The 27,926-nt window shown below is 44.0% G+C and overlaps 1 protein-coding gene across 2 annotated transcripts; it reads left to right on the forward strand.

The window, feature by feature from the left end:
* The first annotated feature begins 550 nt into the window (after positions 1-550).
* LOC109880700 (ATPase MORC2A) lies at positions 551-27,230 on the forward strand. Of its 2 annotated transcripts, none has more exons than XM_020472902.2 (27): positions 551-672; positions 3,076-3,224; positions 6,784-6,837; positions 7,126-7,160; positions 7,510-7,578; positions 7,697-7,787; positions 7,978-8,086; positions 8,317-8,476; positions 8,560-8,671; positions 8,832-8,957; positions 9,088-9,167; positions 9,286-9,368; positions 9,464-9,549; positions 9,640-9,780; positions 9,888-10,042; positions 20,167-20,295; positions 20,403-20,508; positions 20,588-20,807; positions 20,961-21,227; positions 21,500-21,730; positions 22,042-22,185; positions 23,148-23,205; positions 23,316-23,454; positions 24,035-24,208; positions 24,323-24,416; positions 25,925-26,113; positions 26,222-27,230. In XM_020472902.2, the coding sequence occupies exons 2-27, from the start codon at positions 3,157-3,159 to the stop codon at positions 26,288-26,290; spliced, it is 3,189 nt and encodes a 1,062-aa protein (XP_020328491.2). In that variant the 5' UTR covers positions 551-672; positions 3,076-3,156; the 3' UTR covers positions 26,291-27,230. The 2 variants fall into 2 exon arrangements, with proteins under 2 accessions (XP_020328491.2, XP_020328482.2); XM_020472893.2 differs by lacking the exon at positions 551-672 and adding an exon at positions 1,188-1,351.
* The last annotated feature ends 696 nt before the right edge of the window (positions 27,231-27,926 follow it).

Consider the following 27,926-nt stretch of genomic DNA (forward strand, 5'->3'; position numbering starts at 1 on the left):
GTTATTTCCCGCTATTTGTTGATTACGGTAGCGCATCCCCATATCTAATTGATCACCTTAATAAACTAAACATTTTTTTGCATACTCAAACGGCCTACTATTTAGGGCGCAAGTATGGGTATTTGGACATGGCCAGTATGTTTTTCCACTTGGAACAGACAGGTTCACTTGACCTTATTCATGGTTTTCTGGTGTGGGAATTAAGTCAAGGTCAGAATAAGGAATATCTTTTGACTCTATTTCTGTGGTATCCACCCCAAACGAATACCTGGCTGGCACATGCGTTTCCCCATGCTTAAGTTCAATGTCAGTATACAGTGGGGAGAAAAGTGCATTTTAGTGCGAGTGACTCAGGTCTGAATTCCCCCTACAATCAAGGAAGGTTGGAATGAAGTGTTGGGGAGTTGACAATTTACATTTTCCATTAGCTAAACTATCCTAGTAGCCTACTTAAAATAGACAGTTGTGCAGATATGGGTGTAGTACTCACCTAAATAAAGTACAAGCATGCATGGGTCAACTAACTATTGCATAAAACAAAGAGACACTGGCAGCCATTTCAGAATTTGACATTCAACATGGCTGTCAAGTAGTAACCAACAACACACACAGCTAAATCTAGGTCCTAAATGAACAAGCAAAAGGATTCAAACGGAATATTCTGGAAATAAGGTAAAAACCTGTTCCATTAGCAAAAACCTATTGGGTATTCTTTACTGGTGTATAACCCGTCAACTAACTAGCAGTTAGCAGACGACTAACGTTGCTAATTAAACAAACTTACCATGGGGATAATAGAGCAAAGTAGAACTGCATGTCCAAAACAAAGAACCGTTTAGTTTGGCTAATAGAGTTAAACTTTAGAGCTAGCCTAGGCTGAGTTTGAGAAGACAGAGATACTTAGGGAAATTAGTAATTAACGGCTTTCATCACTAGCGTGTGCTGGGCTTCATTACGCATATTACAATAATAATAAACAAAACTTTAACAGGCAAAATGCTCACATTAAAACATATTGATTACATGACGTCAGTCTTTGAATATCGTTATTATATTTGCTTATTTCATGAATCGAGACGTTCTACTTCCTGATCATTTACGTGGCATGAGGATTGACAAATTACAGTAATGTAAATAAATGACGTGTTTCTATTGGTGTTCAGATGAACGGCAGAGGCGGGCGTACCTTTCGGACCTTCCTCTCCTCTGTGCGCAGTACTGTGAGGGAGGGGAGAAAGGATGAGGTTTTCGCGGCCTGTAGAGTTGGTTTCAGAAATGTAACGTAGTTATCGCTTCGACGGATGTTTTACACGGACCTAAAGTCAATTTGAAGCTGCTGGCGCTCTAAACGGTTTGCATATTGGATAAATATACATGCTAATGTGCTCTTTACAAGTGTTTACTAACTAACTAGCTAGCGTTACATAGGGAGGGTAGCTACCAGAAATAGTGGGTGTGAGAGCCAATATAGGTTGCTAGTTAACTTGGTCAGTAGACTAACCATTTGTTAAAGCGTGACTGGACATTGCAACTGGACAATATCCTCGTCTCTTTACTCATCCATACTCGATAATAAAAATTACGTCAAGATTTAGCCTAGATGAGTCTTATGGAATGATCCAGATAAACAGCATTAACAGGCCTCCCACGTGAGTGTTCTCTTCTCGGCGGGCCAGTTTGAAAGTGGAGTGTTACCTGGCGCGTGGTCTATAGAGAGAAATTAGTAATGGCATCTTTTCTAGGCAATAGCTCCGCCTTGGTTCGTTGGACAAAGCCTATGGGAAAATGAATGGAGTTTTTGTACGGTTTTTTGATAAACGCCCAAAATAAGGTCTGTGGCAAACGAAGGCTTAGGAGATATTTTACGTTTTGTTCTATGAGATCTTAATCAACTAACAATTTATATATATTTTTGTAAAAAAAATTGTGAATTTTGAAGAAGCACTTATGTAATCAGAAAAAGCACAAAGGTTTCATCATTCATAAAAGTCATGTTAACTGAATGATATTATCTCATAGAACAAACCGTATACGAGCCTGTAACGTCAAACCTTATTTTGGGCTTTTATCACAAAACTCGGTTCTTTCCCCATTAATTTTCCCCATAGGAATGGCTGAACGAACTCGTTTCTGTTTTTACAGGAGCAGATAGAGTGGGGGCTTGTTTGTGTGATAGACTGATCGCAATACCACCTCTTTGCCTCTAGAAAAAGCACTCAAATCCAGTCATGAATTGACAGGGGTTGCCAACCACCAAAGGACTTATTTCCACGTTTGAACAGGCATACTTTTCAACCGAACTTAATCCCTCTGATCAAATCAAACTTTATTTGTCACATGCACTGAGTACAAGTGTAGATCTTAACGTGAAATGCTTACTTACAAAGCCCTTAACCAACAGTGCAGTTCAAGAAGAGTTAAGTAAATATTTACCAAATAACTAAAGTAAAAAGTAACACAATAACATAACAATAACGAGGCTATATACAGGGGGTACCGGTACCAAGTTAGTGTGCGGGGGTACAGGTTAGTTGAGGTAATTTGTACATGTAGGTAGGGGTGAAGTGACTGCATAGATAATAAACAGCGAGTAGTAGCAGCAGTGTACAAAACATATGGTGGGGGGGGGGTTCAATGTAATAGTCTGGTGGCCAATTGATTAATGATGAAGTATCTGTACTTCAGATGAGGTATCAGATATCTAGAGGCTTTTCCTCCGGTGGTATTTGTTCTAGGAAATCCCATTGTAATGGAATTACGTTGACACTCAGATTAACTTTAAGATGTATAGTATACCAAACACAAACCATTGATTTCAACGGACTACTTTTACTGTGTTCAAAGTAGTTATTGTGCATAGGGTTGTATGGTTCTTTGAAATCAATGTTTTTTTGTTTGTCATACATTTTAAAAGCGAACAAAATTATCCGCGTAATTCCGTTACTGTGGAATTGCCTATTGATCTTTATGACAGCTCATTATATTCCAGGCTGTGGTTATTTCACACATTCATAATATCCTTGACACTATGCATACATTTGACCAGTGGAGCTGACTGCTGCTGTGATTCTGTAGGTGCATGAAGCTCTTGAAAAGCCACACTGGACTGAGAGGAAGTCAGAAAGAAGACCAGGAAGTAGCTTTTAAAGAGTGGCGATGGCCTATTCTAACTACAGCACCCTGAACAGGGCTCAGCTCACCTTTGAGTATCTGCACACCAACTCGTAAGTACCGTCTGTGGTAAATATATACAGTGGGGCAAAAGGGTATTTAGTCAGCCACCAATTGTGCAAGTTCTCCCACTTAAAAAGATGAGAGAGGCCTATAATTATCATCATAGGTACACTTCAACTATGACAGACAAAATGAGGGGGAACAATCCAGAAAATCACATTGTAGGATTTTTAATGAATTTATTTGCAAATTATGGTGGAAAATAAGTATTTGGTCACCTACAAACAAGCAAGATTTTTGGCTCTCACAGACCTGTAACTTCTTCTTTAAGAGGCTCCTCTGTCCTCCACTCGTTATCAGTATAAAAGACACCTGTCCACAACTTCAAACAGTCACACTCCAAACTCCACTATGGCCAAGACCAAAGAACTGTCAAAGGACACCAGAAACAAAATTGTAGACCTGCACCAGGCTGGGAAGACTGAATCTGTGATAGGTAAGCAGCTTGGTTTGAAGAAATCAACTGTGGGAGCAATTATTAGGAAATATAAGACATACAAGACCACTGATAATCTCCCTCGATCTGGGGCTCCACGCAAGATCTCACCCCGTGGGGTCAAAATGATCACAAGAACGGTGAGCAACAATCCCAGAACCACACGGGGGGACCTAGTGAATGACCTGCAGAGAGCTGGGACCAAAGTAACAAAGCCTACCATCAGTAACACACTACGCCGCCAGGGACTCAAATCCTGCAGTGCCAGACGTGTCCCCCTGCTTAAGCCAGTACATGTCCAGGCCCGTCTGAAGTTTGCTGGATGATCCAGAAGAAGATTGGGAGAATGTCATATGGTCAGATGAAACCAAAATATAACTTTTTGGTAAAACTCAACTCGTTGTGTTTGGAGGACAAAGAATGCTGAGTTGCATCCAAAGAACATCATACCTACTGTGAAGCATGGGGGTGGAAACATCATGCTTTGGGGCAGTTTTTCTGCAAAGGGACTGATCCGTGTAAAGGAAAGAATGAATGGGGCCATATATTGTGAGATTTTGAGTGAAAACCTCCTTCCATCAGCAAGGGCATTGAAGATGAAACGTGGCTGGGTCTTTCAGCATGACAATGATCCCAAACACACCGCCCGGGCAACGAAGGAGTGGCTTCGTAAGAAGCATTTCAAGGTCCTGGAGTGGCCTAGCCAGTCTCCAGATCTCAACCCCATAGAAAATCTTTGGAGGGAGTTGAAAGTCCGTGTTCCCCAGCAACAGCCCCAAAACATCACTGCTCTAGAGGAGATCTGCATGGAGGAATGGGCCAAAATACCAGCAACAGTGTGTGAAAACCTCGAAGACTTACAGAAAACGTTTGATCTCTGTCATTGCCAACAAAGGGTATATAACAAAGTATTGAGAAACTTTTGTTATTGACCAAATACTTATTTTCCACCATAATTTGCAAATCAATTAATAAAAAATCCTACAATGTGATTTTCTGGATTTTTTTTCTCATTTTGTCTGTCATAGTTGAAGTGTACCTATGATGAAGATTACAGGCCTCATCTTTTTAAGTGGGAGAACATGCACAATTGGTGGCTGACTAAATACTTTTTTGCCCCACTGTATATATATATCTCTCACAGCTACACACATCACACGGAGGTCACAAATTACAAAAGACACATGAAAGTATTACTCAAGTTTTACCAATGTGGACATTGTAAAGAGGAGAGGAATGTTATTGTGGCTGGCAAGTGAGTGAGTGATTTACAGACTGGCCACACTATAGAGCAGGACATTGCATTCCTTGGACGCTGACAGTCAACAACATGAGGGACTAAAATTGTGCCTTTTAAAAATCTCACAAGATGGTTGAATAGACTACATAAAAAAGAAACAGTTACGCTAAAATGCCTTTTTACTGCAAAATATATTGTTGCATTGTACGGTTGAAAGACCTTCATGAGCAAAACGCGGTGTAGCAAAAATTTGAAAATGGCTGCTAATGATGCCCACATAACCAAGTCATAGATGGATCCAGCTGGTACATGACAGCTGTCCAGGGTGTCTGAACTTTTGCTATCTCCCTGAAAACACTATATAAACAACTACTGTTTGACCGCGAAGGGCTCAGAGAAGGCCAGTGGCATAAGTAATTTATGGATAGGAGCAATGCACTTTGGACTAAGGCCAAGAGGAGAGAGACTTAACACCATCAAATAGCACACCATAAATAGCTGATGCAACTTGTAGATCAATGCTCTCCCCTTAAGACATGAAGATATTTCACCTGGGTGCTTCAACACATAAAGCCCTGTTTACATTAAATGGGCATTAATTAATAATATTGGATATGAGTCTAAGCACAGTCCGACTATGTAGGACTCATGAAATCACCAGAGACCAACTGCGTGATGCTTGATGATGATGCAGCCAACGTGAGAATTGTAACACCTTTGCACACACACACATACTGTACTTCTTCATGTGGAGTGCTGTTGAACTCTGGCCACATGTAATTAATGCCACGTTCATGGGTTGCCAGAGCAAGGAATACTATCCCCACAGGGGCATTTTTATGTTCTCACGTTTGGGAGATCATAACAGGTATAACAACGTATTCTAAAAATAAGGTTAAAACTATTATCTTCCTAAGCCTCTAATACCTGCTGCCTGAGGTTTATACTTAATGCACGCCACCTTCTCCTGTGGTATTTCCTTTCAAACATCAAACGGAAAGGATAATGTGTTGCCTTTACTGAGATGAATGAATGGAACAGCTAAAGAGGAAAAGGGATACAAACTGCATTCAAACCTGGATCGACCATGTTGGCCCACAGTGCCAAAGCCTTGGCATTCTTTCTGGGAGCTAGCATGCGTGTTCAGGTCTTAAGCAAGGTTACTTAGTTCACCAGAACACCTCTGCTACACATTGCCTGGTGACACATACTGAATTCTTTCGCTGCTCTATGTTCGCTATATACTTCAGTCTGACACTGCCATCATTGAAGTAGTTTGTGGTAATCTCAAAATGGGGGGTGTTGTGCAAAACAAAGTCATCAGCGATTGGATCATTTCAAACCAGTCAGAGTATCAAAGTTAATGACACGTTTTCAAAATGCCGCCTTACCCCTGGCTCTGGCCTAACCCATACATTTTCAAATAAATTCATAAAAAATCCTACAATGTGATTTTCTGGATTTTTTTTCTCATTTTGTCTCTCATAAGTTGAAGTGTACCTATGATGAAAATTACAGGCATCTCTCTTTTTAAGTGGGAGAACTTGCACAATTGGTGGCTGACTAAATACTTTTTTGCCCCACTGTATTCAACTAGCTAGGGCTGGTTGACTCCAGTATCACATGGTGTCCCACCTAAAATCTACACCAGGTTCCATTCTGCCCCATTACCCCAGCTGTCAACTTTCACCAATGGGTTGGCCACACCCCACAACTCCCATTGTTACCCAACCCTGGCCTGATGATTGCACAGGGCCCAACCCCCACCCACATTGAACGCACTGATGTTTACACTGACTTGAAATTGTGCTCGCTGGCACACACTCTCCTTACCTCAGAACTGTAGGTTGATTGGTTGGATGTTTGTTTCCAGAACGACACATGAGTTCCTGTTTGGAGCTTTGGCTGAGCTGGTGGACAACTCCAGGTACCAACAATGCACTTCTCTCTGTTCTTACTCACAATTATTTGTTCTTCTATCTACCCATCCAAAATGTTTGTATCTATGTGGGACATCATGCATAAGTGTTAGTAAATCACAATGGCAGCAAAACTATACTGAACTGATTCAGGATTAAACCAGTGGGAAATGTATTTGTTAGTATTCTCTGTATTCTGAAATAAAAGGTAAAATCATTCTAATTGGAACCGCATCTAACCACACTGGTTTATCTGCCTTCTGATTGTTCTGTCACCTGCCAATCATCTCCTACAGGGATGCAAATGCCACCCGGATTGACATCTACACAGGTACACACACATACATATTGCTTCACATACACCAGTACATAGATTTGTGTCTCACCCCTCTGACACTACTACGGTATACAGATCACGCTGCCTATCAATAATCTAGAATACCTACAGTGCCAACGGTTACCGGACTACTGATTTATAATTATAAGCTACACCCAGAATTTGACTAGTTAGGTTTTTAGAAAGCTTAGTTTCGGCTATTGAAAAAGCCATCTATTTCAGTAGTAGTTCTGTGTGTTATGCTTTCTTTTCCCCTCTTGTATCTAACCTGTGTGTGGCTTTCTATCTCATCCACCTCCTGTTGTAACGTGTGTCTAACCTCTCTTCCCCCCGTGGCCAACAGAGAAGAGACCAGATTTGCGTGGAGGCTACATGCTATGTTTCTTAGACGACGGCACAGGAATGGACCCCAGTGAGTTCCATGCAAATGAAATGACTAAAGTAGACAGTAATTAAGTTGATCCACAAGTCTACATATGAGCTATAAGAAATTCCATATATGATGGTTATATTTCCCTCCTATCTCTCAGACGAGGCGACCCATGTGATCCAATTTGGGAAGTCCACTAAGCGTACACCAGATTCTACTCACATCGGCCAGTATGGAAATGGTCTCAAATCGTAAGACTCTTTAATCCCCTCACACATAATATATACCCCTTTGCAGACACTTTCATACATACATTTAGTTCATACATTTATAGTGGTTGTATGTGGTCCTCGCCGTAATCGAACATGCAACCTTAGGGTTGCTAGCGCCACGCTCTCACCAAGTGAGCCACATCGTTTGTGTGTGTGTGTTTCTCTCTAGGGGCTCCATGCGTATTGGGAAAGACTTTGTTCTGTTCACTAAGAAGGACAACACTCTGTCCTGCCTGTTCCTGTCTAGAACATTCCACGAGGAGGAGGGGCTTGACGAGGTAAGGGATCAGGAGTGAGCTGCAGCAGGCACTCTCCCATCCAGCAGACACACTGATGATATGTCCGGTAGCTTAAAACATTGTTTTATTTTGTGGCTGTCGTGTTATACTCTGATTTACTGAAAGAGCCTTTATTGACTATGTCCACCTATTTGAAACAACACATAACATCACCTCTTGAGAAGTGTCAGTATGTATTTTAAGGTTGTCTGTTTGTCTCCTCTTGTCAGGTGATCGTACCCTTGCCCACCTGGGACCTACTGACCAGACAGCCAATCACAGGCGACCCTGAGAAGTTCGCCATAGAGACGGAGCTCATCTACAAATACTCTCCTTTTAAAAACGAACAGCAGCTGATGGAACAGTTTAACAAGATGGAGGGCAGCAGCGGTGAGACGCACGTGTGTGTGTGTGTGCGTGCGTGCGTGTGTGTGTGTAGAGAGGTGATAATCTATAATCTGAACTGTGTGTAGGTACTCTGGTGATCATCTATAACCTGAAGTTGATGGATACCAGAGAACCAGAGCTGGATGTAGAGACAGACCACCAGGATATCCTGATGGCTGGGACTCCTTCAGAGGGAGTGTAAGTATGGGGTCTGTGTGTGTCTGCGTGTGTGGGTAAGGACGTTTAAAAAAAAAAAAAATATATATATATATATATATATATATAATCTGTGTCGTGTGACTTGAAGACAACCTAGGACTGTGTGTTTATGTTGATGATATCACTTCCCCTCATACAGGAAGCCAGAACGTCGGTCGTTCCGAGCATACGCAGCTGTCCTCTACATCGACCCCAGGATGAGGATCTTCATACAGGGACACAAAGTCAGGACCAAGAGACTGTCCTGCTGCCTCTACAAACCCAGGTTTATATATATATATATATATATACACACACTACTGCATCCAGAAGCTCTCCTGTCTAGAGACATCACTGAGACTAAAATCCTAAATCCTGTTTGTGTCCATTCAGCTAAGTCTGTGTCTGTCTCTCAGGGTATATAAATACACATCGACTCGATTCAAAACCCGTGCTGAGCAGGAAGTAAAAAAGGCTGATCACCTCGCTAAGATAGGTGAGTTGCCCACACACACACATCACCTGGCCAAGATGGATAAGACACACACACACACACACACACAGAACCAGTTCTGCCTTTAGAACCCGCTCCCCTCTCTGTGTGTGTGTTCCAGCGGAGGAGAAGGCTCGTGAGGCGGAGAGCAAAAGTCTGTCTCTGGAGGCCAAACTGGGAGACGACCTGTCCAAAGAGTCACGGGTAAGAACCAACACACACGGCAAGATTAGCAATATATTGACCCAATGGCCTGACTCCTCTCCTCCCTTATTCAAATCCTCTTCTCTCTGCTCCAGGTCATGTTGCGTAAGGCTCAGGATGGGTCCATGATGCTTCGACGGGAGGCGGAAGTGAAAAAGATGATTCAGGAGTCCAAACAGAAGTCAGTCAAAATAAAAATGTTAACTTTACAAACAAACGAAAGTCAAACCAAACAATAAAACGTTAACACTGCTCCCTCTCCTTCCCCCAGAGCATTGAAGGAGCCTAAGGAACTGAGTTTTATCTTCGGGGTGAACATTGAGCAGAGAGACCTGGATGGGATGTTTGTGTATAACTGCTCTCGCCTCATTAAGATGTACGAGAAGACTGGACCTCAGCTGGAGGGAGGAATGTGAGTAACACACATACACTCCCTTCGGTTGTCCTCTTATTGGCTAGTCAGTGACCAGTGAGACGACCAGAAATGCTTTCTAATGAAGTGTGTGTGTGTGTGTGCAGGGCGTGTGGAGGTGTTGTGGGGGTAGTAGATGTTCCATACCTGGTTCTGGAGCCCACTCACAACAAGCAGGACTTTGCGGACGCTAAAGAATACAGACACCTTCTGAGAGCCATGGGAGAACACCTAGCCCAGTACTGGAAGGACAGCAACATAGGTAACACACACAATGTTTTTTTACGTGTTATTTCTTACATTGGTACCCCAGGTCATCTTAGGTTTCATTACATACAGTCGAGAAGAACTACTGAACATAAGAGCGGCGTCAACTCACCATCAGTACGACCAAGAATATGACTTTCGCGAAGCGGATCCTGTGTTCTGCCTTTCACCCAGGACAACGGAATGGATCCCAGCCGGCGACCCAAAAAAACGACTTCGTAAAAGAGGGAAACGAAGCGGTCTTCTGGTCTGACTCCGGAGACGGGCACATCGTGCACCACTCCCTAGCATTCTCCTCGCCAATGTCCAGTCTCTTGACAACAAGGTTGATGAAATCCGAGCAAGGGTAGCATTCCAGAGGGACATCAGAGACTGTAACGTTCTTTGCTTCACGGAAACATGGCTCACTGGAGAGACGCTATCGGAGTCGGTGCAGCCAGCTGGTTTCTCCACGCATCGCGCCGACAGAAACAAACATCTTTCTGGTAAGAAGAAGGGCGGGGGCGTATGCTCCATGGTTAATGTGACGTGGTGTGGCCACAACAACATACAGGAACTCAAGTCCTTCTGTTCACCTGATTTAGAATTCCTCACAATCAAATGTCGACCGCATTATCTACCAAGGGAATTCTCTTCGATTATAATCACAGCCGTATATAACCCCCCCAAGCAGACACATCGATGGCTCTGAACAAACTTTATTTGACTCTTTGCAAACTGGAATCCATATATCTGGAGGCTGCCTTCACTGTAGCTGGGGATTTTAACCTCTTGCTCCTACTTGAGACATAAACGTCCCAACTAGACATCTGGAAATGCAAATGCGCTACGCTACATGCTAATAGCACTCGTTAAAACTCAAACGTTCATTAAAATACACATGCAGGGTATTGAATTAAAGCTACACTCGTTGTGAATCTAGCCAACAAGTCAGATTATTAAAATGCTTTTTGGCGAAAGCATGAGAAGCTATTATAAGAGAGCATGCAACACCACGAAATACCTGAATGCTACGTAAACAAAAGATTTTGCGTAGCCGGCGCTACCCAAATAGCATAAATAAAATATAAAACTTTCATTACCTTTGAAGATCTTCTTTGTTGGCACTCCTATATGCCCCATAAACATCACTATTGGGTCTTTTTTTCGATTAAATCGGTCCATATATACCTAAAATAGCCATCTATGGAAACTGTGTGATTCAGAAAAAAACACAGTTTGAAAACGCTACGTCATTTTTTTAAATAAAAAAAGTCGACGATAAACTTTACCAAAACACTTCGAAATACTTTTCTAATCCAACTTTAGGTATCAGTAAATGTTAATAATGTATCAAAATGATCACGGGGCGATGTGTTTTCAATAGCTACACGAATTCAAATCATCTTCCAAAATATCTCTTCCAAACCTTCCAGTCGGAGACCGGATGGAAAGTGATCTCCCAGGTTGGTTTGCCCAAGAAATAAACAGCCCGGAAATGACGAGACTGGCGACATCGTGTGGAAGCTGTAGGAATTGCAATCTATGCCATATGTAATTTAGTTTCCATTTAACAAAAGGTGGAAGTGGCGGATTGATACTTTTTTCAGTTTTTAGTGACCAGATTTTCTTGCGCTTTTCGCTGAAACACACGCTCTGTTAAAAGTCACAGCGGTGATTTAACCAGTTTTAGAAACGTCAGAGTGTTTTCTATACACACATACTAATCATATGCATATACTATATTCCTGGCATGAGTAGCAGGGTGCTGAAATGTTGCGCGATTTTTAACAGAATGTTCGAAAAAGGAGGGGGTAGGAGCAACAGGTTTTAACAAGGCTAATCTGAAAACAAGATTCCCTAAATTTTATCAGCATATCGCTTGCACAACAAGGGCTGGAAAAACCTTGGATCATTGCTATTCCAACTTCCGCGACGGATATAAGGCCCTGCCCCGCTCTCCTTTCGGAAATGCTGACCACGACTCCATTTTGTTGATCCCTGCCTACAGACAGAAACTAAAACAAGAAGCTCCCGCGCTGAGGTCTATTCAACGCTGGTCCGACCAATCTGATTCCACACTCCAAGACTGCTTCCATCACGTGGACTGGGATATGTTTCGTATTGCGTCAGACAACAACATTGACGAATACGCTGATTCGGTGAGCGAGTTCATTAGAACGTGCGTTGAAGATATCGTTCCCATAGCAACGATTAAAACATTCCCAAACCAGAAACCGTGGATTGATGGCAGCATTCGCATGAAACTGAAAGCGCGAACCACTGCTTTTAATCAGGGCAAACATGACCGAAAACAATACAAACAGTGTAACTATTCCCTCCGCAAGGCAATCAAACAAGCTAAGCGTCAGTATAGAGACAAAGTAGAATTTCAATTCAACGGCTCAGACAGAAGAGGTATGTGGCAGGGTCTACAGTCAATCACGGATTACAAAAAGAAATGTCTTGCTCCCAGGCAGACTAAATAACTTTTTTACCCGCTTTGAGGACAATACAGTGCCGCTGACACAGCTCGCAACTAAAACATGCGGACTCTCCTTCACTGCAGCCGACGTGAGGAAAACATTTAAACGTGTCAACCCTCGCAAGGCTGCAGGCCCAGACGGCATCCCCAGCCGCGCCCTCAGAGCATGCGCAGACCAGCTGGCTGGTGTGTTTACGGACATATTCAATCAATCCCTATCCCAGTCTGTTGTTCCCACGTGCTTCAAGAGGGCCACCATTGTTCCTGTTCCCAAGAAAGCTAAGGTAACTGAGCTAAACGACTACCGCCCCGTAGCACTCACTTCTGTCATCATGAAGTGCTTTGAGAGACCAGTCAAGGACCATATCACCTCCACCCTACCTGACACCCTAGACCCACTCCAATTTGCTTACCGCCCAAATAGGTCCACAGACGATGCAATCTCAACCACACTGCACACTGCCCTAACCCATCTGGACAAGAGGAATACCTATGTGAGAATGCTGTTCATCGACTACAGCTCGGCATTTAACACCATAGTGCCCTCCAAGCTCGTCATCAAGCCCGCCCTGTGCAACTGGGTACTGGACTTCCTGACAGGCCGCCCCCAGGTGGTGAGGGTAGGCATCAACATCTCCACCCCGCTGATCCTCAACACTGGGGCCCCACAAGGGTGCGTTCTGAGCCCTCTCCTGTACTCCCTGTTCACCCACGACTGCGTGGCCACGCACACCTCCAACTCAATCATCAAGTTTGCAGACGACACAACAGTGGTAGGCTTGATTACCAACAACGACGAGACGGCCTACAAGGAGGAGGTGAGGGCCCTCGGAGTGTGGTGTCAGGAAAATAACCTCACACTCAACGTCAACAAAACTAAGGAGATGATTGTGGACTTCAGGAAACAGCAGAGGGAACACCCCCCTATCCACATCGATGGAACAGTAGTGGAGAGGGTAGTAAGTTTTAAGTTCCTCGGCGTACACATCACAGACAAACTGAATTGGTCCACCCACACAGACAGCATCGTGAAGAAGGCGCAGCAGCGCCTCTTCAACCTCAGGAGGCTGAAGAAATTTGGCTTGTCACCAAAAGCACTCACAAACTTCTACAGATGCACAATCGAGAGCATCCTGTCGGGCTGTATCACCGCCTGGTACGGCAACTGCTCCGCCCACAACCGTAAGGCTCTCCAGAGGGTAGTGAGGTCTGCACAACGCATCACCGGGGGCAAAGTACCTGCCCTCCAGGACACCTACACCACCAGATGTCACAGGAAGGCCATAAAGATCATCAAGGACAACAACCACCCGAGCCACTGCCTGTTCACCCCGCTATCATCCAGAAGGCGAGGTCAGTACAGGTGCATCAAAGCTGGGACCGAGAGACTGAAAAACAGCTTCTATCTCAAGGCCATCAGACTGTTAAACAGCCACCACTAGCATTGAGTGGCTGCTGCCAACACACTGACTCAACTCCAGCCACTTTAATAATGGGAATTGATGGGAAATGATGTAAAATATATCACTAGCCACTTTAAACAATGCTACCTAATATAATGTTTACATACCCTACATTATTCATCTCATATGTATACGTATGTACTGTACTCTATCATCTACTGCATCCTTATGTAATACATGTATCACTAGCCACTTTAACTATGCCACTTTGTTTACAGACTCATCTCATGTGTATATACTGCACTCAATACCATCTACTGTATCTTGCCTATGCCGCTCTGTACCATCACTCATTCATATATCTTTATGTACATATTCTTTATCCCCTTACACTTGTGTCTATAAGGTAGTAGTTTTGGAATTGTTAGCTAGATGACTTGTTGGTTATTACTGCATTGTCGGAACTAGAAGCACAAGCATTTTGCTACACTCGCATTAACATCTGCTAACCATGTGTATGTGACAAATAAAATTTGATTTGATTATATAACCATGATAGTGGAATTTAACCCTTATTTTACCAGGTCAGTTGACTGAGAACACTTTCTCATTTACAGCAACGACCTGGAGAATAGTTACAGGGGGGAGGAGGGGGTAGCTAACGAGAGAGAGCACAAACAGACACAGAGAGCATTGGTTCCTGAGTTCTGCGAAAAGATAGAATTACAGTTGGATAAATGTAGATTAACTTGAATTGTTTCGCAAGGATTTATACACGACACTAACCTCAACATCAAAACCTTCATTCCAAATCACAATTCCATACCTAAAACCTTGATTTGGGACAAATTTACCCGAATCGACTATTGCTACCAAGGATTATCAAGAACAAAACTTCTAACAAACCAAAACCTGCAGAAGAAACACAGCGGAACATGGAAATATCATCTAACACAAAAGTGAGTGAATCTGAACCTACTTCTGAAGCCAAAAATGAAAAGACAATCATCTCTAGGTAATTTTGTTGTTTAAAGCTTATTATAAACTGAGTGGTTCCAGCCCTGAATGCTGATTGGCTGACTGCCGTCGTATATCAGACCGTATACCACGGGTATGACACTTATTTTTCCTGCTCTAATTATGTTGGTAACCAGTTTATAATAGCAATAAGGCACCTCGGGTTTGTGTCCAGGCACTCTGCTATGCGCCGTGCCTAAGAACAGCCCGTAGCTGTGGTATATTGTCCATATACCACACACCCCCGTGCCTTATTGCTTAATTATAAACTGGGTAATTTGAACCCTGAATGCTGATTGGCTGACAGACCATATACCACGGGTATGACAAATCACTTGTTTTTCCTGCTCTAATTACGTTGGTAACCAGGCACTCCACTTTGCGTCATGCTTAAGAACAGCCCTTAGCCGTGGTATATTGGCCAGATACCACACCCCTTCGGGCTTTATTGTTTAAATAAAAAAGGCTACTAAGCTACCAAGCTGCTAGGAAAGAAACTGACTAAAATTAGCACTGAAGTGTGAAGTAAGGTGTGAAAACTCTTGAGCCTAACAATGACAGGAGAGTTTCACAGCCTCCCTCCCCAACCCAGAGGCAACTAAAATACAGAACCCCCTGGATTCATCTCTATTTTTAACTGAGATGCAGCCAGAACACTTCAATTGTAAATGACCTCAATAAGAAACAATATTGTTGATTTGATCACATCAGAAGATACCCTCAGAATCCACAAAATACAACAGCCACAGGACAACTTTGTTTGTAGGTCGTAAAGGATCATTTGCCGAAACTGAAAATATATAGCCAGCTAACAACCTCCTTTTCCACATGGAAAAGATGGTGGACAGAGATGCTAGATTTTCTACAAGGAATCTATCTCCCGAAAAAAGCTTCTCCCATGTAGGTGTGATACCTACTCCCGTTGCCTGCTGCACTGCTGCTTGGATTCCACCTGGTGATCTGTTCACCGTCCGCCCTGGCCTGTCTCCTTCTGTCTGGTACAGATACCTCTGCCTCTCTTCCGAGCTTTCGTTCGCCTCCAGCACACACTGTTGGGGCAAGTGACAATCAACTTACAATGGCTAGCCCCAAGTTGTTATATTTTTCTCTTGTGCTTTTTGCTATTTGCCTCATGACTCCTGCGTGCTTTGTTGACTAGGAACTTGCTTGTTTACCCAACTGTGGGACAGGCTGTTTGTTCCCAGACTCTGACTCTCTATTGGTTACACGGACTCTTGACCTTCCATCCTATTCTAACCACCTCTCGCCAGCTTTGTATTCATGGTACCTGATGGAATTGCATTACAATATGATCTTGTTGCCATCGAATGCACATTCAAATGTTATAAATCAACACTGCAGAGCTCTCCCTGTCCTCTACTGTGCCCTGATTGTATTACCGCTGATTATATCTGGAAATGTGCATGTACACCCTGGCCCATCTACTGTTGCTAGCCCCTAATCTGATTTGTGATCTGATATCTGCTTCACTGATTTCTGCTCTTGTAAAAGCCTGGGTCTTCTGCACGTTAACACTAGAAGCTTGTTACCAAAAATTGATAAATTGAAAGCTCATTACTGAGACGTGGTTAAGAAAGAGTGTTTTGAACACTGATGTTAGCCTTTCTGGTTATAACCTTTTTCGGCAAGACAGATCTTCCAAAGGTGGGGGAGTGGCAATATATACCAGGATCACCTTCAGTGCTCTGTTATCTCCACCAAGTCTGTCCCCAAACAATTTGATTTGCTGGTATTAAGCAGTAAACTTTCAAATAGCTCTTGGTTGACTGTTGTTGGGTGTTATCGGCCACCATCAGCACCGGCCTGTACCCTAAATGCCCTAAGCGCTCTCCTGGCCCCTTACACAGTCTGAATTTGTCCTGCTAGGTGACATAAACTGGGACATGCTTAAACCACCCTCCAAATCCTAAAGTAATGGGACTCCCTAACTCTTCCTCAGATTATTACCATATTATATTTGATTTTTTTAATTTATCCGTTATTTTACCAGGTAAGTTGACTGAGAACATGTTCTCATTAACAGCAACGACCTGGGGAATAGTTACAGGGGAGAGGAGGGGGGTGAATGAGCCAATTGTAAACTGGGGATTATTAGGGGATCGTGATGGTTTGAGGGCCAGATTGGGAATTTAGCCAGGACACCGGGGTTAACACCCCTACTCTTACGATAAGTGCCATGAGATCTTTAATGACCTCAGTCAGGACACCCGTTTAGCGTCCCATCCGAAAGACGGCACCCTACACAGGGCACTGCCCTGGGGCATTGGGATCTTTTTTTAGACCAGAGGAAAGAGTGCCTCCTACTCACCCTCCAACACCACTGCCAGTAGCATCTGGTCTCCCGTCCAGGGACTGACCAGGACCAACCCTGCTTAGCTTTACAAGCAAGCCAGCAGTGGTATGCAGGGTGGTATATGACTCCAAACACCCAGAAAAGGCAAGAATTACATTTGGCAAATCGCTCGGCACGCGCAAACTCATGCTGACTGGCTCTCGTTCAGGCAAATTAGAAATAAGTGAACTCCGGCTATCTGGAAGGCCAACGTTAGTTATTTTCAGGGGCAGTTTTCTCTGTGTGGGTCTAACCCCAAGAAGTTCTGGAAAACAGTTAAAGGTCTGGAGAATAAACCCTCCTCCTCACAGCTGCCCATGTCCTTTAAAGTTGATGATGTGGTTGTTACTGACAAGGAGCACATGGCTGAGCCCTTTAATCACCACTTTATTAAGTCAGGATTCCTATTTGACTCTTACATGCCTCCTTGCCCATTCAAGATTTCCTCATCTCCCACCCCTTCTAATGTGACTATCCCCGATGCTCCTCCCTCTTTCTCCCCTGCCCTGCTACAAAATTTCTCCCTTCAGGCAGTCACTGAGTCCGAGGTGCTAAAGGAGCTCCTTAAATTTGACCCCTAAAAAACAGCTGGGTCAGATGGTTTAGAGTAGACCCTTTTTTAAGGTTGCTGCCCCTGTCTTTGCCAAGCCCATCTCTGACCTTTTAACCTGTCTCTCCTCTGGGGGAGGTTCCCATTGCTTGGAAGGTAGCCATGGTGCATCCTTTATTTAAAGGTGGAGATCAAGCTGATCCTAACTGTTATAGGCCCATTTCTATTTTGCCCTGCTTATCAAAAGTGTTTTGTAAAACTTGTCAATAATCAACTGACTGGCTTTGTTGATATTTACAGTATTCTCTTGGGTATGCAATCTGGTTTCTGCTCAGGTTATGGATGTGTCACTGCAACCTTAAAGGTCCTAAATGATGTCACAATTTCCCTTGATTCTAAGCAATGTTGTGCTGCTATTTTTATTGACTTGGCTAAAGCTTTTGATACGGTAGACCATTCAATTTTTGTGGGCCAGCTAAGGAGTATGGGTGTCTCAGAGGGCTCAATGGCCTGGTTTGCTAACTACCTCTCTCAAAGAGTACAGTGTACAGTGTATAAAGTCAGAACATCTGCTGTCTCAGCCACTGCCTGTCACCAAGGGAGTACCCCAAGGCTCGATCCTAGGCCCCACATTCTGATCAATTTACATCAACAACATAGCTCAAGTAGTAGGAAGCTCTCATCTATTTATATGCAGATGATACACTCTTATACTCAGCTGGCCCGTCCCCAGATTTTGTGTTAAACACTCTAAAACAAAGCTTTCTTAATGTCCAACAAGCTTTCTCTGCCTTTTGTTTTGGAGGTGTTCAGAACAAGGTTATGTGGACTGATAAGAAGAATGCCCCTCTCCCCACCGGTGTGATTACTACCTCCTGGGGGTTTAGAGCTTGAGGTATTCACCTCATACAAGTACTTGGGAGTATGACTAGACGGTACACTGCCCTTCTCAGCACATATCAAAGCTGCAGGCTAAGGTTGCATCTAGGCTTGGCTTCATCTATCGTAATTGCTTGTCTTTCACCCCAGCTGCCAAACTAACCCTGATTCAGATGACCGTCCTACCCATGCTAGATTATGTAGATGTAATTTATAGATCGTCAGGTAAGGGTGCTCTCGAGCGGCTAGATGTTCTTTACCATTCGGCCATCAGTTTTGCCACCAATGCTCCTTATAGCACACATCACTGCACTCTGTAAACTGGTCATCTCTGTATACACGTTGCTTATTTATTAAAACCCTCTTAGGCCTCACTCCCCCTCATCCTCCATATACTACACCTATTCTGCCAGGCACATTCTGTTAAAGGTCCCCAAAGCGCACACATCCCTGGGTCGCTCCTCTTTTCAGTTCGCTGCAGCTAGCGACTGGAAGGAGCTGCAAAAAACACTTAAACTGGACCTTTTTATCTCCATCTCTTCATTCAAAGACTCAATCATGGACACTCTTACTGGCAGTTGTGGCTGCTTCGCGTGATGTATTGTTGTCTCTACCATCTTGTCCTTTGTGCTGTTGTCTGTGCCCAGTAATGTTTGTATCATGTTTTATGCTGCTGCCGCCATGTTTTGCTCCCATGCTGTTGTTGTTGTCTTAGGTCTCTCTTTATGTTGTGTTATGGTGTCTCTTGTCGTGATGTGTATTTTGTCCTATATTTTCATAATTTATTTTATTTTATTCCTGTCCCAGCAGGAGGCCTTTTGGTAGGCCGTCATTGTAAATAAGATTTTGTTCTTAACTGACTTACCTAGTTAAATAAAAAAATATAGCTTCAGGGTTACATTAAATTAGTCATTCTAGCGTTAAAGTTGACATTCTCGACTTTTTTACAGTATACAACTAACATTGTAAGCTAAAGCATTGAAAGAATATAAAAAACTTCTTAAAGGAATACAATATGTCCCGCCCCCTTGCCCTGTCTACCATGTCCCGCCCTGTCTACCATGCCCCGCCCCCTCGCCCTGTCTGCCATGCCCCTCGCTCTGTCAACCATTCCCCACCCTGTCTGCCATGCCCCGCCCCCTCGTCCTGTCTGCCATGCCCCGCCCCCTCGCCCTGTCTGCCATGCCCCTCGCCCTGTCTGCCATGCCTCTCCCCCTTGCGCACCCTGTCTAGGGTGCAACATGAGGGGGACAACAATGAATGCAGGCAGGTTGTTTATGTTTAGTAGGCTAAATATACATATCAACGGTTGCAAAATAATGTTACTATTAAATCTGTGTATAGCTCTAGTTAGACACACTACTGTTAATGTGCATAGTTATACGTGGTTGTATAGTTACTGCAGCAGCCTTAGTCCATATGTCTAGCATGTTTCTGCTTTTCCCACTTTTAGCTCAGAAGGGCATAGTGAAGTTCTGGGATGAGTTTGGGTACCTGTCGGCCAGCTGGTCCTCACTCCCCTCGGCTGAGCAGAGATACAAGAGACGCCGCGCCATGGAGATACCCCTCACCATACAGTGTGGTGAGTTGTACACATACAGAGACACTTTAAAGTGTGTCAAGTCACACACACACATAAATAAATAAATAGACAAGCTCAGAGTTGTCTTTCTCTCCCTCTCTCTGTAGATAAATGTCTGAAGTGGAGGACTCTGCCATTCCAGATGGATGCGGTGGATAAACGTTACCCGGACAGCTGGGTGTGTCTGATGAACCCTGACAGCACTCAGGACAGGTACACACACACACACACACACACACCTGCAGGAACACCACATACAGTATATCTCAAATGTTGTGTGTGTGTGTTGTAGGTGTGATGCAGCAGAGCAGAAACAGAACCTTCCATGTGGAGTCCTTAAGAAGGACAGACAGACAGCGGAGGACAAACAGAAAGAACTGACAGAGAAGATCAGACAGCAGCAGGAGAAACTAGAGGCTCTGCAGAAAACCAGCACCATCAAATCAGCAGCAGATGTGAAGAAGTTGCCTCTGGACGTCAGCATGAGACCCATAAATGACAGTTCTTCCCAGGTACACGCACACACAGTCACAAATACTCCCCATCTACAGGTAAACACACACTACATGTATACAGACATACTTACCCTCTACTGGTTTTACACAATAACACATACTGTCTCCTGATATCTGAATATAATGTTTCATGTTCTCTCTGTCTCCTAGGCAACCAGGTCTTCAGAGCGTGTTTCACGCCCTCGCTCCCCCCCTCTCCCCGCCCTCCTCAAGAACGCCCCCAGCCAGCCGCCAGCCCCCAACCGCAAACTCACCAATTCCCCTCGACCGACCACCCGGCCTGCTGCCCCAGCCTCCAGAGTCGACCAATCTAGAGCCAGAGCTGCAGCGAAGCCATCACCCCCTCCAGCTAAGCCCGCCCCCAAAGCCCCAGGCAAAATCCCCACCAAACCCACCCCTCCAAGCCGCAGCTCACGGGTGAGTATGTTTGTGTGTTGTCCTTTATCAAATATATTATGGTTATGTTAAAAGGATAGTGTGAGACTTTGGCAATTAAGCCATTTATCTACTTACCCAGAGTCTGATGTAGACTTCGTCATTGCACTAAATGTTAGCATTTGCTCGCAAAACTACCTCTAACTTCCTTCATACTGGATGCAGAGACATAAAAATGCTATCCATGAGTTAATTGCCAAATACCAAAATAATTTTATGGTCCAGTATCAGTAATATCTATGGTGTTTCTACAGATTCAAGCCAAATCGTCTCCAGCCAAAGCAACCACACCTGCTAGCAGCCAGCGCAAGAGAGTGATGGAGCAGGAGGAGGAGAGTGAGGAGGAGGAGGAAGAAGAAGAAGAAGAGGAGGACAGCGAGGAGGAGAAGGAGCCTCAGCCCAAGAAATCCAAGATGGCAGCTGCAGTGGGGAATCGTGGGAAAACTGTTGAGAAAGCTCCACTCAAGCGGGGAAAAGTGACGGAGGTACACTCTCACATATACATTTTCACTGCTCAGACTATCAATCTGTCAATCTATAGAATATATGTATACAATGTATCAGACAGACACAGGAAAGCACTGCATGTGTAAGAGGAGAGGGAACGGAAAGATAAAGGGGAAGGGATGTTTGGAAGAAGAGGACAGATGGATGTTTCCTGAAGACGAGTGAGGACAGAGGTGATGTTAGGTATGGAGAGGGGGAACAGAGTCTGACACATGGAGCAGACCAGTTTACCCATAGGTCAGAGGTTGACCCATAGTTCAGAGGTCATGTGATGTCATCGACCCCACAGGTCCCCACCCCCCCACTCAGCACCAAACCCCCGCCGCCTGAGAAGAGGAGTGCTACCATACCAACACGGCTGCCCCCTGCAACACCACCACCAGCCAAACCCATCCCCGCCCCGCCTAAGCCCTCGGGTGGGGCTAGAGCCAAGGTACCCACCAGCCACGGCGCAAGAGGCTACACCTTCTCCACTCATAATGTTATCTGTCCTATCCCTCTCTCCTAACTGTAATCATAATAGAATAGATCCTCCCCTTCTCTCATAATTCTACTCTGAATGGAATGGGTCCTGTCTGTCTCCTAACTCTACTCTTAAGGGTGTTTTCGCATATAGTCCTCTTTAAAATATTGCTATGATTAGAAAGGAACCAAGATCTTTTTCCAACATTCACTCAATGCACTGTGGGTTTTTTACGAAGTGCAGGACAAGCCATTCCATCAGAATGTGTTATATTACAGCTAGATATATCTATTTAAATTTTGGAAGCTAATAGATTGCATTTAGTTAAGAGATGTCATTGTAATCTGAAGATATTATTAACATTGATGTATTATTGGTAACAGAATAAATGGCAGAAGAATAACTGCATATTAAATCATGCTAATGTAGGCTACTTCCCCTTTAAGAGCTAGAATTGATTTTGCACCCCAAATTGGGATTCTCACCAAATATTGTCATTTTTCAAATCCCAGAATTGAATAAACAGCTGTCGAAGCTCTCGACCTATAGATCACATATTGCAAGCCAAATAATCTGAACTAATATTTTGGAGTTTGTCTCTAATCTCTAATCAATATCCAAAAATGGCATGTTTTTTTCAATGTATCTGCACATCTCTCTGTTGTGGCACCAATGTGAGGGTTTATGGCAGGGGAAACTGTGTTGCAGTAGTCTAGTGTGAGGTGTGGGAATACTGACAAGCAAACCTGGGAACCTTTGTGTTGGGTCCTATCTGTCTCTTAACTATTCTATATATAGTTGCTTATATTCTGCTCTCCTGCTTCTTTTTCTCCTGCTCTCTTTTCTCAATAACACACCACTCTTGTATTTCTTCACACTCACTTACTACTAGACAATTTGATCCGTGTGTTTTCTGTGTGTAATGTTTTTAGGTGACAGGCAGTGCAGAGGACGAGCACCCAGAGAATGAACCGAAGAATGCTCAGAAAGGTGATTTTTTTTATTACGTTCTTGATGATAGTTGATTTGCTGAGAGGATTTCCTATTAGCAATGACAGACAGGACAAAGCTTCACAATTCCTCTGTGTTGTCTCCTGTAGATAAGGGTATGTTGGTGGAGGTACGTGTGAATAAGGAATGGTTCACAGGCAAAGTGGTTGCTGTGGAAACCAGCAAGCAGAGTGTTCGCTGGAAGGTGAAGTTTGACTACGTCCCCAGATCCACCCCCAAGGACCGATGGTAGGCTCACCAACTCACCGTCTTTGTGCTTTGTTGTCTTACGTTTATGTGTGTGTTGTACTGGGGCTGGGAATTGCTAGGGACCTCACAATACGATATCACAATACTTAGGTGCCGATACAATATGTATTGCGATTCTCACGGTTTAATATGTATTGTGATTTAATAATGCTCTTTTATTACATTGGGAACTATGTCTGCTGCAGAGAGATGAGAGGGGGCATGAGAAAACAAGTTTTGATCAGTCAGGCAAATAAGTGCTGAAAACCTGTTGGCTCACAATTTTTTTTTTTTACATAGAGAATAAGTTATAGCTATTCTATTTATTTAAATCGGTACTTGGAGTAAAATATCAGTATAGTATTGTCTAAAAAATAATATTGCAATATGGAACTGTATAGATCCCCCCCCCCCCCCATCACTATGCTGTACCAGTGGCCAATGATGTGCCAGTTTCTATTTAATTTACAAATGTTTTGATAAGTTAGTGTTCTCAGTAGTTTTGGGGTGCTGTTATTTTGGTGGTTAAGGGCAGTGAGGAGGTGAGGTTGTTGGTATAATTTATGGTTGTTGTTATTAGGGTTTTCAAAGGCAGTGAGGAGGTGAGGTTGATGCGACCCCCCTCTCCCCTCTCCCAGACCCCTGACACACAGCAAGGGGAGGGGACTGAAAAGGGGCCCGCCCCCATGGAACCTGACACCACCCAACCAGGAACCAGTCGAGAGGTGACTGACAATCTGGTCAACATGATGAGGTAACCATGACTACCCGATACTCTGTCTGTTGGTTTTTGGCCTCCAATTGCCTTTTTTTCAGAGGGAGAATGGAATGTGGATGTCACAACTCTAATTTTGTGTGTTCTCTTTAGGACGCTGCTGCGTTATTTCTTCCCTCCTGATTTCCGGATCCCGAAGGACGATGTCAACAGCATGACCGCAGAAGAGCTAGTGGCCTTCCCTATGGTGAGACTGACCTTTAACTCCTGACCTCTAACTTTAACCCATGTCTTCTAGAGACCTGCCCTGGAGTCTGCTGCAGTCATATCATTGTAAATCATACCATAGCAAAATCGTATGTATGTGTGTATATATACACTACCGTTCAAAAGTTTGTGGTCACTTAGAAATGTATTTTTTCTCTTTTTTAAATGCAAAAAAAAAAGTATATTTAAAATAACATCAAATTGATCAGAAATGCAGTGTATACATTGTTACTGTTGTAAATGACTATTGTAGCTGGAAACGGCAGATTTTTTAAATGGAATATCTACATAGGCGTACAGAGGCCCATTATCAGCAACCATCGCTCCTTTGTTCCAATGGCACGTTGTGTTAACTAATCCAAGTTTATCATTTTAAAAGGCTAATTGATCATTAGAAAACCCTTTTGCAAGTATGTTAGCACAGCTGAAAACTATCGTGCTGTTTAAAGAAGCAATAAAACTGGCCTTTAGACTAGTTGAGTATCTGGAGCATCTGCATTTGTGGGTTCAAATACAGGCTCAAAATGGCCAGAAACTAATAACAGCTTCATTAAATAGTACTAACAAAACACCCGTCTCAAAGTCAACAGTGAAGAGGCGACTCTGGGATGATGGCCTTCTTGGCAGAGTTTCTCTGTCCAGTGTCTGTGTTCTTTTTCCCATCTTAATCTTTTATTTTTGTTGGCCAGTCTGAGATATGGCCTTTTCTTTGCAACGCTGCCTAGAAGGCCAGCATACCGGAGTCGCCTCTTCACTGTTGGCGTTGAGACTGGTGTTTTGTGGGTACTATTTAATGAAGCTGTCAGTTGAGGACTTGTGAGGCGTCTGTTTCTCAAACTAGGCACTCTAATGTACTTGTCCTCTTGCTCAGTTGTGCACCGGGGCCTCCCATTCCTCTTTATATTCTGGTTAGGGCCAGTTTGCACTGTTCTTTGAAGGGAGTAGTACACAGCGTTGTATGAGATCTTCAGTTTCTTGGCAATTTCTTGCATGGAATAGCCTTCATTTCTCAGAACAAGAATAGACATGAGTTTCAGAAGAAAGTTATTTGTTTCTGGCCATTTTGAGCCTGTAATTGAACCCACAAATGCTGATGTTCCAGATCCTCAACTAGTCTACAGAAGGGCATTTTTATTGCTTCTTTAATCAGAACAACAGTTTTCAGCTGCGCTAACATAATTGTAAAAGGGTTTTCTAATGATCAATTAGACTTTTAAAATGATAAACTTGGATTAGCTAACACAACGTGCCATTGGAACACAGGAGTGATGGTTGCTGATAATGGGCCATAAACAACCTGCCGTTTCCAGCTATAATAGGCATTTACAACATTAACAATGTCTACATTGCATTTCTGATCAATTTTATGTTATTTTAATGGACTGACTTTTTGCATAAAAAAAAAAAAAAAACTTTTCTAAATGACCCCAAACTTTTGAACAGTAGTGTATATATCAATCTGATCTATATCTATGCATGTGTGTGCAGAAGGAGTATTTCCAGCAGTATGAGCTGGGTCTCCAGTCTCTGTGTAACTCGTACCAGAGCAGAGCTGACGCCAGAGCCAAAGCTGTGGAGGAGAAGAGTACCAGCGCTGAGACCAAACTCAGGGAGGCAGACGAGAAGCTACAGAAACTACGAACCAACATCGTACAACTGCTGCAGAAAGTACAGGAGGTAAGACGCACCAAAATCGAAGCTTATCTACAGAGAAGATGCGATAACCCACATGCACTCACACACACAGACAAACTGAAAAGGAATGTCGCTCCTTTCCTCCTGCAGGACATTGACATAAACACCGATGACGAACTGGATGCCTACATAGAAGACCTGCTGACCAAGGGGGACTAGTGAGGAGACAGGCTCTCGGAACCCTGTCTTGCTCTCAGAACATTGGTCCGTCTGTACTTCCCAAAGTACTGTAGCTCTGTAGCTCCTCTACAGACGCCCTTTACCCATAACCCTCCCTCCTGCCCGCCCCGCTCTGCAGATGGAGAGGAGAGGCAGCTGCTGCCTGACCTACTGCTGTTGCCGTTTGGTCCCCAAGTTTGTTTTTATAAAACTGCAGTATGGTTTTCTGTTTCTCTGTCTGTTCTTGTTTATTTAACATTAGCATGCTCTGGTTTTGGATGGTCCATTCTGAGAATAGCACGTAACGGACATCTCTTTTTAGTCCTTTTATATCAACAATCTATTATGTTATTTACAAGCTCTGTTAAGCTACTGTAGGTTACACCAACCAGTCCTGATTGACTGCCGAACTGAACTCTCCTCAATCTGTAGGTGAGGATCAGATTCTGCTCTTGTTGCTATGTTCTGATCATGTGCCGTGTACACGCATACATACGCACGCCAGTCCAAGTACGGCACCAAGCGTCTCCGATCAAAGTTCCTGTGATGTAGATGACAGGCGATTCTGTGATTTCAGAAGAGGGTCTGATGGTAACCTAAACTATGGAACAGTTAAGATTCATATGTATTCTCCATATTGATCTGTGATCAGGTGGAGGGAAATTACATGAATCATAAACCCATAATAGCGTCCTGACCCATAATCCCTTTACCACCAGTCACAGTCCGATGCAAATCCAGTCCCGTTGAGTGCCAGATTTGATGTTAGTTGCCATCAGATGGTCAAGCCTTTTCTACCCTGTGTTAAAGCGTTATGTTTAACCCAGTGTTGAAAAAACGAATCAGTGTTGCCTAGCTGCTTTCAACCACCTCTCCCCCCAGCCTCTCTCTCCCCCCAGCCTCTCTCTCCCCCCAGCCTCTCTCTCCCCCCCAGCCTCTCTCTCTCCCACCTAGCCTTCTCTCTCTCTCTCCCACCTAGCCTTCTCTCTCTCTCTCCCACCTAGCCTTCTCTCTCTCTCCCACCTAGCCTTCTCTCTCTCTCTCCCACCTAGCCTTCTCTCTCTCTCTCCCACCTAGCCTTCTCTCTCTCTCTCTCCCACCTAGCCTTCTCTCTCTCTCTCTCCCACCTAGCCTTCTCTCTCTCTCTCCCACCTAGCCTTCTCTCTCTCTCTCCCACCTAGCCTTCTCTCTCTCTCTCCCACCTAGCCTTCTCTCTCTCTCTCCCACCTAGCCTTCTCTCTCTCTCTCTCCCACCTAGCCTTCTCTCTCTCTCTCCCACCTAGCCTTCTCTCTCTCTCTCCCACCTAGCCTTCTCTCTCTCTCTCCCACCTAGCCTTCTCTCTCTCTCTCCCACCTAGCCTTCTCTCTCTCTCTCTCCCACCTAGCCTTCTCTCTCTCTCTCCCACCTAGCCTTCTCTCTCTCCTCTCCCACCTAGCCTTCTCTCTATCTCTCCCACCTAGCCTCCTCTCTCTCTCCCACCCTAGCCTCCTCTCTCTCTCCCACCCTAGCCTCCTCTCTCTCTCCCACCCTAGCCTCCTCTCTCTCTCCCACCCTAGCCTCCTCTCTCTCTCCCACCCTAGCCTCCTCTCTCTCTCCCACCCTAGCCTCCTCTCTCTCTCCCACCCTAGCCTCCTC

This window comes from Oncorhynchus kisutch, linkage group LG3, assembly GCF_002021735.2.
Source record: "Oncorhynchus kisutch isolate 150728-3 linkage group LG3, Okis_V2, whole genome shotgun sequence".
Lineage (NCBI taxonomy): Eukaryota > Metazoa > Chordata > Actinopteri > Salmoniformes > Salmonidae > Oncorhynchus > Oncorhynchus kisutch.